This window comes from Stegodyphus dumicola, chromosome 8 (genome assembly GCF_044657685.1).
Source record: "Stegodyphus dumicola isolate Sdum_Otavi_A_Nest chromosome 8, ASM4465768v1".
NCBI lineage: Eukaryota > Metazoa > Arthropoda > Arachnida > Araneae > Eresidae > Stegodyphus > Stegodyphus dumicola.
In genome coordinates this window covers 50,451,428-50,463,483 of record NC_140775.1, presented here as the reverse complement: position 1 = coordinate 50,463,483, position 12,056 = coordinate 50,451,428, and the positions used below count along the sequence as shown (strand labels likewise).

Below are 12,056 nucleotides of genomic sequence, written 5' to 3'. Positions count from 1 at the left end.
GCTGAATATAATCAAAATGAATTTTTTTATTAATGATTCATGATTAAAAATTGATTTATAATCATCAATTAATAGTGGCATATTTTTTTCTTTTTATCATTATGTTATTTCTTGTAGCAATTCTTTTTCTCATATGTTTTTCTATAGAAAATTTGTATGGATATATGTGATGCATGGTAAATCATAACAATGTGGAAGTGAATCATGATGAATTGCAACTATATGCAGATGGTTTGCAACAAATCGCATATGCCTGTATAAGGCTAGAAAGTTTGGAAAACATTGGACTAAGATTGTTTAATAAGTGAGAGGAAAATAAATAGGTTCCTTTCTTATAATTTTTAATGTTTTTTTTTTTTTTTTTTTTTTTTTTTTTTTTTTTTTTTTCCCTAAAATTCGTAAGTTATTTTTATACTTTATAACAATTTTATGTATAGTTCACATAGTTTCTTTTATGTTTTTTTAAAAAGCATTTGATTTAAAGTTTTTAGGTGTGCATGTGTGTGTGTGCATATGTGTAACTAAATTGTTACATTTTAAGTGCACACATCAATGCCTGCAAATTAAAGAAAAATTAATTATTTGAAGTAATGATTTAGATTTTGATTACTGATGCATTTTCTACCACAACTTTAATTACCCACATACTTGCTTCTAACGGCCTTTTTTATGTATTATTAATAACTTGCTTAATGAGAGAATATTTTTAAGCACTTTCAAAACTGAATACAAAATTGTAGTTAAAATATAAATTCTAATGCTTTTCAAAGATTAAATAGACTTTCAACAATCATCTTTATTTAAGTCAAAGTGGAATAGGCATTGAAATCATTGTTAGCATTACAAGCACATGAGACCAAAACTGCTTTTTACTAACATCAGTATTAGGAACAATTTCTTTCAAAAGAATTTCATAACATTTCATTTAATTCACATATATTAAGCAGGTGAAAATGGTGCAATGTTTTGAAATAATTCAGAAGCAGGATTTTATAAGTTTAAAAAAGTCAGTCAGGAGAATGCCAAACCCTAGGGAGAACATGTTAAACTTCAGACAAAACAGATTAGAAGTATTTTTTGGCTTTCTATCATTTTCTTTTATTACTCTTCCCATTTGAAGTGTCTCAATAAGTAATTCTGATGAACAGCAGTTTATCTTGTCTGGTTGCATATGCTATTTATGATGTGACAATAGTATGGGCCAGTTTCCATTAATGTCATTCAGAGAGGCAGAAGTCATTTGATATAATCTATGACAGAAAGCCCTTGAATCCCTTTTCTTAATAAATAACTTACCTTTACTGGTGCAGTGATGAAAAAAATTAAAGGAACAGCTACAGAAAGGTATTTTATATTAATTTTATTAAATGAAGTCTGGTGGAAGAACATAATTGGTAGCTCAAGGTCAGTATTATCATATAATCCAATCTAATTTACAGTCACTGCTCCAAAAATATGCAAATTTTTATGCCTGTTTCATATGTAAAAAGGAATGCAAGGGGGTGCTTCACATTCTAATTTTAAAGAGGTTGATAAAATGTTTGCATATGAAAGGTGGAGCATGTCATTTAGAATGTTTCTGATAGATTGTGAGAAATGGCATGTTATTGGGATAACTGAAATAGGATAGACATTGGTACAGATCTGTAAATATCTAAAAACCGAAAGTATCATGTCGAGAATCTGGAAATGATTAAATGCATTGGTGATGTATGTAAGCAGACAACCAGGTTAACCAGGTTGAAAATTATTTTTTACAATAATTTCTAAATGAAACCGATCTCAGATTTCTAGAGAGTTTCTTGCAGCTACAGAAACTTTACTATCCAGATATGAATGACAGGTTGACAGGTTTTCCGACAATATAAGAAATTGTCGGAAAAAAAAACCATAATTTATGTCCCACTGAGTTGAGCTGTGAAATGCACCTGGTTGCCGTAGGGCAAAGATTATTGTCATTGGAGTACTATAGATTGGAGTTGAGTTTTCTTTATTGATGAGTCTTATTTTTGTTTGCAGAGTGCTTCTCAATATGTGGCAATCTGGATCAACGCAAATACATATAAGCCTGAAAACATCTGTGAAAGGCATTGGTACAAAGGTCATGGAATTGTAGTATGAGAAAGCATAACTTTGAATAGCCACACTGATCACACATTTTTATTATTTCAGTATTCATAGTATGGCTATGAATACTGAAATATGTAGTGATGAGATTCTTGATTCTTATATCAAGTTGTTTAGGGGTTTAGTTATAACTTCCTTCTAATGGATGATAATACTCATCTCTGTTGTACTCATGACCAATTACCTTGAAGGTGAAAAGAGTGGCCCATATGTTATGTTCTCTAATTTTGAAGCTGGTAGAACATGATATATGAAACACACTAGGATGTGGCCCATGCATATTCAGGATGCTAATTTGCATCACTGCAACCCCCAGCTAGTACTTTTCTGGAGCTTCAATGTCCCATTTATTTTGAATAACTTTATTACTGCAGGAGAATCTAATACACAGCATGAAAGATCACTGTAAGTCTTGCATTTTAGTCAAGGATAACTGCACACTTGATCAGTTTTTTTCTTTGTATCTTTAAAAAGTGGTAACACTGGCTTTTCCCTACCCCATTTTATATCAAATTTCCTGTGTCCTTATTTTATTTTACATTTTGTAAAAATAGGCAGCTATGCCTTTTGAAGATATGTCAGGCGTCACAAATTAACCCATTAACCGCTGGTGTTGCGTTGACGCAACGGTCAAAATAAATGCGTATATAAATATAACTACCTAAGATATTTTATACCAGCAGATGATTTTGTGTAGGGAATATTATGAAGATTATTTCTGTAAAAAAATATTTGCCTTCAACAATCATTTTGTTTATAATAATTAATCTCATACTTTAAGCAAAATTTTCGACCGGGTATTTTTGCTGAAAATATTTAACGAAAGAATCGCCGTCTTTATGAGTGATCTATTTTTAGTCAAGGTCACCGTTTATCAGAACATTACATCAGTCAGATGTTTATATTTGCGTTGGGAAGAAAGGGAAAACAGGTGTTGCGCTGACGCAGCGTCAGCAGGAAACAGGTAGTCAATCTCCTTTTTCATTCATTCATTTCGATGTTCTGTTTCATGTTCTGGTTGTTTAAAAATGCCTAGAACGAGGTATCTTACATTAGAAGAAGCCCTTCAAGATTTTTTGATAAAGAAACAGGTGATGATAATGTTAATAATTACTAGAATAAAACTGATATTGTTGTTGTTCCCCCACAAATTGCAGAAGCTAGTGACGAAGGAGAAAGGAATGGCAATGTTTTAAATAATGATAATGATATTTTACCAAATGGTACTCCTGGGGAAGTTGAAATTCATGTAAGAAGTAAGTTTCAGCCTCCAAAAAACAGTTATAGTCATACTAAAAAGTTTTAAAAGCAGAAGACTGAAATCTTGAAGTTTATAAAAAAAAGAACTGTTAAAAGTTTATAAAAAAAGAACTGTCTCGGGAAGAACATGAAGAAAGCGATAGAAGAGAAATTATAAAAGACAAAATACAAGGTAAAACTAGCGCACAGATTTTCGATTTGGTTTAGACATTTACTCTCTTCTCATTGACCAGACAAATATATACACTCAGCAAAAAAAAAAAAAAAAAAAAAAAAAAAAAAGGAAGCCCAGAATTTTTTTTTTTTTTCCCCCATCTGAAGCCTATATGAGAAGATTTATTGGAATATTATTGCTTACAGGATATCATTCTTTACCTCAAGAAAAAAACGTATTGGTCTTTTGATAAGGACATTTCTGTTCCTGTTGTACGAGAATCAATATCACGTTTGCAGTATAGGAATATGAAGCAGAATTTGCATTTGACAATAGTCAAATTGACAATACTGATAAATTATATGAGATGATACCATATCTAAACTTACTAAATATCATTACTTTTTACTACTGGAAGTATAAAGTCTCTTTTAGATTTCAGACGTGAGAATTTACAAACTCCTTTTACAAACTCCTATATAGAGTTTAGAATTAGCCAGAAATAGATCAGCAACAGGAAGACCTAGTAAATTCAGAATTCAAAAACCATTGCATGGAGATGGTAGACATTTTATCGTAAAGTCCATTGATAACAAAAAACTTTGTTGTAAAGAGTACCATAGCCAGACTGTTTATAGATGCAAAGTATGTAATGTAGCTTTACTTCATGATTGTAATCAAGCTTTTCATGCTTGAATCTTTTATTGAAATAATCTGTATTTGTAAAAGAAATACAATGTGTATTTTAATATTAAATTAATTACAAGTAAAGTGATTTGTAGATTTATAAAACGTTATACAGCTAAAAAGTAATCCTGCGCTACACTCAAAAGAAACATCACACGAGTACAATCCTACTCACTAAACGTCCGTAGTCTTATTCCGCTGACGTTGCGCGAACGCAACACTCGCGTTTTCCATAGGTAAGAGCATTTTTTTTATTTTCAATGTAAATTTATGTTATAAATGCTTAATTTAATATTTGTTATTATTTTCATGAGAAAAGAAACATTCCTTGTAGTTTTGGCGGTTAATGGGTTAAAGATCTCAAAAGTTCCATGTTAGTAGCTGCAAAATCATTAAAGTTACATGAATTTTTTATAGATATTTCTGTAATTTTTCCTTCCAGTGTACTAAAAATAATTTAAGTGACTGTAACCTTTTAAGGTTAATATGTGTGATAAAATATATCATTTTCAAATGCTAAACAGATTAAATCTAATTATTTCAGTTTAGTCTAAGTTTTTTCATTGGCATCCATATATTTTTATCATCATGCTGCCAGTGACTTGATTTCTTGGTGAAAGAAATTAGGAGGTTATGATGAAAAGTTGCAACTACATGTTGGACTTCTGTGTTGTCAATAAACATTTTATTGCTGAGAAACAGTACAGTACGAATAATTAGAGATAGTAGTCAGGGAAATTTGGCAGGTGAGAAAGGCATTTTGTACTGCACTTCTCTGATAGTCTGCAAATGTTTAACGTGCATTGTCATACAGTGTGATGGCATACCTGCTGGTTGCCTAAGGATAAGGTATTCATTCATTTCGTGCAGCTAAACACTGTAATGAACCTTTATTTCAGAAAAGAAAAATGTGATGAATTATATCAACAGTAGGACATTGAAAGCAGTAGTACATTTTATGACTGCAGAAGTAATTTGGGATAATGCCGTAATTGTTGACCATGATTTATGTATTGTGTTCATTGTTTATAATATCATACATTAACCATTTTTCATTAAAATTAATAATCTGATTTCTTTTTGTTTATTCTTTGGTTTAAATAAACTCTTCACTTCCAAGTGATGTGTTTTGCTGACTAATGTCAAGTCTTGTGGCTCTTAAGCATCTAGTTTCACTATATCAATGTTTTGGAGATATCAAACAATGATGCTAGGTTATATAATAAGCTTGTCTGCGATGGTAGACATATTGTCTGCTGTCAGTTTTAATGTATTCATCTAAAGCTCATTTTGACTTATTGTCAGTAAGTTGCTGCAAGGCTCATTTTCCAAAGGTGTTCCACACAAAATTTTGTGTGTCACTGACATATGAAGCCTTCGTGAGCAGTATCTTTGTGAGATGGAATATTTGTATTTTGCATTACACCTGGTACAGAATGTCCCTGTTTAAACTCATAGAAGAAAAGCGCTTGCAGATTTGTGTTTTTCATAGTTCATTTTGACAAATACTCTTTAGCAGCATTATGCTTCATAGCCTGCTGTGCAAACTTCTCAGGATATTGTGATACAGCATATGTAACTTATATAAAAGCTTATGGCCCAGATATTGTATTGTCATTATGCCTTTAACCAAATATTTCATTTGTGCCAACATAATGTTTTGTGTCAAAGAATGTGAGCTCTTTGATTACTTACATATCTTAAAAATTTAAATAAAACAAGAAGGGCACAATTTTAGTGTATGCAAAATTTGCATTACATGCTTTTATAATGATAGAATAACTTAAAAGATTTTTGTTGAATTGAAATTTGAATTTTTTGGAATATTTCTAAAACTTAAAGAAACAAATTTTAAATTTCAAATAGTATCCTCTGCATATGTTCATGTCAATCATTTCCATGCTGACAAAATTTGGTTGTATTACCTTTTACTTGCTAGTGATTAAAATTATCCTTTTGAACTTAAATACAGCAATCATTTCTTATTTTATTCCTGCTTATTTGAATTTAAATAAAATTAATATCTAAAAATACTTAGTCTGAATTATTACCATTATTACTATTGATGTGCCTGACTAAATTCTCTTAAAAACTGTTTTTCTTGAAAAGCTCTATGAGTTTTCTAAATCAGTAAGTAATAATCTGTATAATTTAAAAATAAGGTATATGTACTTTTTTACCAGAAATTGTGTACTTGTGTGTAATCCATAAGATTGTTGTATTTAAATAGCTTTCTTTTCTGAAAAATGTATATAGAGAGAGAGATAGTAATACAGTCAAAAGTCTTTAATCTGGACTCGTCGGGACTTCGTCGATTCCGGCTTATCGAGTTTTCCGGAGTATAGATCATCAGTTTAAATCGCGTAAGATGGCATGCAGAAATTCTAAAATTAAAAATATGAAACCGTAATTTATGAAATAAAGAACAATTATGATCTAAAGGGTATCAAAATTTACAAAAAAAAGCTTAATATTTATTTGTTTACTTTATTAAACATTTCTTTCAATGTAAGTTGTTTAAGCTGCTTCGTTTTATGTGATAATACTTTCTCTTTAATTCTATAAACAGACATAATTTTTTGTTCAGTTACAAAGTTCCTCTGTTCAAGTCCCGTTAATTGCTGTGCCGAGAATACCGACTAACTTGTCAATCAAAATTTTTTCGTTTTCACTAACCTCTCTGTCACATTCTTCATGTCTTTATCCATTTTTTACAGCAATTCCACTTTTTGTTTGATGGACATCGAAACATACTTTCGTTTTGTACGATCCTTTGGGAGCTCCAGATTCGGAAATTCTATTTGACATAATCGAAAGTTCAAGTTTACTTTTATAGTATTGCTCTTACAGTCTGCAAAAAATAATAAGCCGGATCCTATTTGAAAATTAAGGAACAACGCAATCATCAACATTAACTGAAATAGATAATTAGATAATTTTAGCTTATACCGTTCCTTATACATAAAACGCGCACGCGAAAACGTATTCTGCGCTTGCGCACACGCAAATGCGCAGTCGTAAGAGGTCTTACACGCACGCGTAAACACCTATGCGCATGTGTCACGCAGCGCATGCGCAGAAAGTTTTTAGCTTTGAGGTTCGGATTATAGATCATTCCGGATCATGGGTGTCCGAATTAACGACTTTTGACTGTAATACATTTTATATTCTTTTATCATATTGAACTTTAATTTCACTTATAATTATTAATTTTCAAAATTGAAATAATTAAATAATTATAATAATGTTATATTTTAATATAAATATTTTGTTCAAAGTTTGTTTCTTTCTTTAAAAGAAAACTACTTTTTATCATCTTTTCTGAATTATATATATCTTTTTACTTTGAATTGTTTTATGAAAGCATTTTGCTGCTTATGTACCTTTGTAAATACTGCTGTATTCTTTTCCAGAATAGCTATTGTTATCATGATCTTTGTGAATTATGGTGGCGGGAAATATTCCTTTTTTCATCATTCGCGATGGAATGGCTTAACTATTGCTGATGTAGTTTTCCCTTGGTTAGTTGAACTTTTTGTGCATATAGATCTTAAAGCTGGGTAATTTCAGAAATACAGTAAGAATTATATGTTAAATGGGGGAAAAGTGGCTTAATTATTTAGTCATGCTTTTTTTTTTTTTTTTTATTATTATTATTATTATTATTATTATTTTGAGCTTTCAAATGTACACATATTATACCCATGCATTTTGTCTTCCTTCAAAAGAGAAAAATATCAATCCAAAAATTTATTTTTTATAGTCAACGATCGCAGGTATAAAAGAGAACTCATATCTTTATTTTTGTAGGAAAACTATCACTTCAAGTAAATTACTTTCATATTATCTTTTTTTTTTTTTTTTTTTTGTTGTTGTTGTTGTTTCTTTTTATATATATTATGTTTTAGGTGACTAAAATGTTATTTAACATGTCAGCAGTAAGAAAAAAATTAAGTAAAATGTAATATTATTATGTAATACGTATTTCAAATATAAAAACATTTATCTTATCAAAACCAGTTAAGTCACTTTTGTGATAATGATCTGTTATACTAGATGATGTAAAAAAATAAGCAGTATTGTGCACAAAAAGTTGAGCTTTGGCATAATGTAATGTCTGTGTACTTAATTGTTTTCCAGAGCATTTGTTTTTTTTTTATATAGCTTTAATAGCTCATAGATATATATAATAACAATTAATGTTATATATTATTATTTATAATTATATGTATTAAACATATACAGTTAATAATAATAAGTATTTAATAATGATTTCAGGATTTCAAGCTTGATTAGATGATAAAAACTAAAATATGTGGTACAATAAATAACATTTATATATCTTTATACTTTAGTAATTCTTCTATAAAATATGTAGGTTAAATTAGTAATTTTCTAATGTAAAAAATATAATAACCTTATACTGGCATTGCATAATTTGGAAAAATTAGCTCGTATGTAATGTTCATCACTCTCAGGATGGGAAAAAAGGAAGTTAAATAATACTTTATTTTTTACAAATAATGTTAACTGTCAGCACTAAAATATTTAAAATATTTGTAATCACATTTTTAAGGATTGATGGCTAAACAGTGAGTTTTGTATGTTATATAATTATGAATCTTTAATTTTGCACATTTTTAAAATCTGTTTTTTTAAAAAAAACTTTATTCTGATGTTCTGGGAATTTGATCATTAAATAAAGATTTTTTTAAAAGTTTTATTTCCACTGACAGAAGTTAAATTTAATTAACTAAGAAAATTATCATTTTTCTTAGAAGGAATATTAAAATGTTGCCATAAGCTCCTTTTGCATTTTCACTAAAATATGTGCCATTTATTATAAATGCCAGGTGTTTCATAATCTTACCTATGCTAACACTAAGTAAATTACTTATTTAATTATCTAGATATTAGAACACAGTAATAATTTACTCTTATTATTGTTTTAAAGGCTTGTGGCTGTGGTTGATCTCTGGTAGTAGATTTACGTAACTGCAAATGCTTCTGTGCCCTTGTGATGTCAGCATCTTTCCTACTGCATGTGCTCTTCATTATGATTTATGCTTTCAGTTCTGATAATTACTAACAAAAATCAGCATGAATTTTTTAAATGTAATCATGACTTCTTTTTTTCTTTAGAATATCCATAGTTTTGATGATTTTTGTAAATTATGGCGGAGGACGATACCAGTTTTTTGAACATTCCATTTGGAATGGTTTAGCTATTGCTGATCTTGTCTTTCCGTGGTTTGTATTGCATTATACATCACACTATTGTTTCGCTAACTTCAACTATAAAATTATTTACTTAGTTGCTTTTAAGAAAAGCTGTTATTTTCTATGGTTATCTTCTGTTCTACTACCTTTTTCTAAGATGTTTCATGTGCATGATGCATAAAATGTAGTATTCAAACACGTTCATTAAGCATTATCAACATTTTAATTTTTGTAGTGAAATAAAAAATAGATTTATTTTTAGCTTACATATGTTTGATTTACTAATAACAATACCGTCTTCATTAAAGCAAACATATATAAGCTAAAAAATAAAACTAAATAAATCTATGTAACTATTCTCAGATTGTAAGTTTTAGTATGGGGAATATTTTCTTATACTCTACAGCCAGCTCTATTCAAAATTAAGGTAATAAACATATTTTTTAAAATAGTATAAAGTATCTTCTATTAGTAAGAAAAGCTAAGAACTGGAAATTATATATACAACTGAAATAATGAATATAATTTGCTTATCTGTTTGATCTGAAAAACAGTGAAAAATACCAGAGTATAAAACAAAGAGAGAGGTGACATTTTTATACTTTAAGTTTTCGTGTGTGGAGTGGTTGTAATGGTTGTGGTTTTAAAAAAAAATGATAATTAAAGTTTGATAAGTTTATTTAATGTGGCTATTTGTGTATAAAATCCATTTCTCATATGTGTGACTAATTACTTCCAGGCAAAGATAGCCAGGAAAGTGCGTGATGTTAAAAAAGTTCCTGAAATCTGGTAACATCACTAGAGTATCAGATTGAGGTCATCTAATGTTATTAAAACCTCACTAGCATTAAATGTACATGCTCGCAGGCAGATAACAGTGAGAGATTTCTTTTGAGCTTGTCACTGACACTTGCAGTCTGCTGTCATGCCAGATTGCAAATTTAAGTAATTATCAGAGAAAGGAATCTATCCAGTCAGTGATCAGTGGTTTATATCTTCACACCTTCCTTAGGAGGTTTTATCTTTTATCAAACAGCAATCAATGTCTATTCTGTTTTGTAATGAGTTGAGATATAGATAATTTTTCTGAATATGCTCTTGTCTGTAGAGACTATGCATTATGCTGTCAGTCTTCCCATATAAATAAAAATGGCCAAAAAAAAATGTGTCTCAGTTTGAAATTGTATTCTGTTTAATGGCTAAATGTAAGTCTTTCTAGAGAATCTATCCAAAGCATGCAGTAATTATAATGCTTTTAATAATCTTTAATATTTAATGCAAAATTAGCTTTGTGGTAAGAATTCTTTAAATTCTTAAAACTTAACAGAGCTTTGAAATAAATTGTTCTTTCTTATCTTTGATTTTAACTTAGAAACATTTAATTTTTCACTCTTTTGGTTATAATTTTAGCATGAGTATGCATCCCCTTAAAATGTTTCTGTTATAAGAAGTTCCTTTAATGAAAATTCCTATATTTTTCTGCGAGTTTAATGTGAGTATAAAAGTAAGGAATGCCACAGATTTACTTCCCAATATTGTATACTGACTATCAGTATATTGTTTAAAAATTGTTTGTTTATCATACAGAAAAAATAACAAGAATTTTTTTATGTACATCACAGTTGACCTTAATATAAAAAATCCAGGTCTCGGCAATAATTGCATTACATGAATTATTACATTATTCTTGGGCATCCTCAACATAAGTTCATATCTTTTCAAATAATATACAGGGTGATTCAGAATTCATCATCAATATTTGGTGGGGAGGTAGGGAATAGGAAAGAAGGAGATTTCACATAGGAATGCATGGGTGCATATGCCATGTAGTAGGGCAAAATGACCCAAGTTCAATGATGGAAAGAACGCATAAAAAGGAAGTAGTAAGGGAAAAAACGTTTATTATCTTACATGTAACATTTCTTTGCATCGGTTTTACAGACTTACAAGAGGGGTTTCTTATTCCCTACCTCCCCGCCAAATCTTGATGATGAATTCTGAATCACCCTGTATACATCATTATACATTAAAGTTCCTGCAAATGGAGAGAGGTACAGCTATGCAAGTGAGGTAACAGTACGCTAAAGTGACTTCACCCGACCTAATGCAAATGACAGCAGCTCCCCTAGTGGGTAAATTTGGAAGATGGGCATTACAAAACGAAAAGGGATAAGGCAAAATTTCCAATTAGAAAGTTTTAGGTCATCAATTAATCAATACAAAACGACATTTTGTTCACACGAATAAGATAAACTGTCACCTATATATCCAAAGATATCCACGATCGATGCACTCCGATTTGTGTAAAGGAATAGCCATAGGTATTAAGAAATATGCCTCTTTCTATTGCATTAAATACATACTTATGTCAATGTAGTTTGATAACATCACACAAAAAAAAAAAAAATGCGGAAGCAAACTGTCACACAGTGTTAGCAAGTTAATGTAGATATGTTCGAAAAGTTCGCAATTGCTCACAATACATGTTTGTATTCATAAATATAATTCTGCATGCAGATTTCTCAGCATGGAAGGACTCTCAGCATCACACTGTTGCAAGCATCAGTAATATCATGACATAGGTCTAGATCCAGCTGACTTGTATGTG

General features: G+C 29.9%; 1 protein-coding gene across 9 annotated transcripts in view; it reads left to right on the top strand.

Moving 5' to 3' along the window:
* Positions 1 to 12,056, top strand: part of Hgsnat (Heparan-alpha-glucosaminide N-acetyltransferase) — a 126,455-nt gene that overhangs the window by 87,106 nt on the left and 27,293 nt on the right. For 5 of the 9 annotated variants that reach the window (XM_085821842.1, XM_085821840.1, XM_085821846.1 and 2 more), the window contains exon 8: positions 9,371 to 9,478. The exons of 2 other annotated variants lie outside the window; for them this stretch is intronic. In XM_085821842.1, the coding sequence (XP_085677968.1) occupies positions 9,371 to 9,478 (108 nt within the window). Of the gene's footprint in view, positions 1 to 7,641; positions 7,750 to 9,370; positions 9,479 to 12,056 lie in introns of all 9 variants that reach the window. 2 more of the 9 variants (XM_085821843.1, XM_085821841.1) reach the window with 1 other exon arrangement.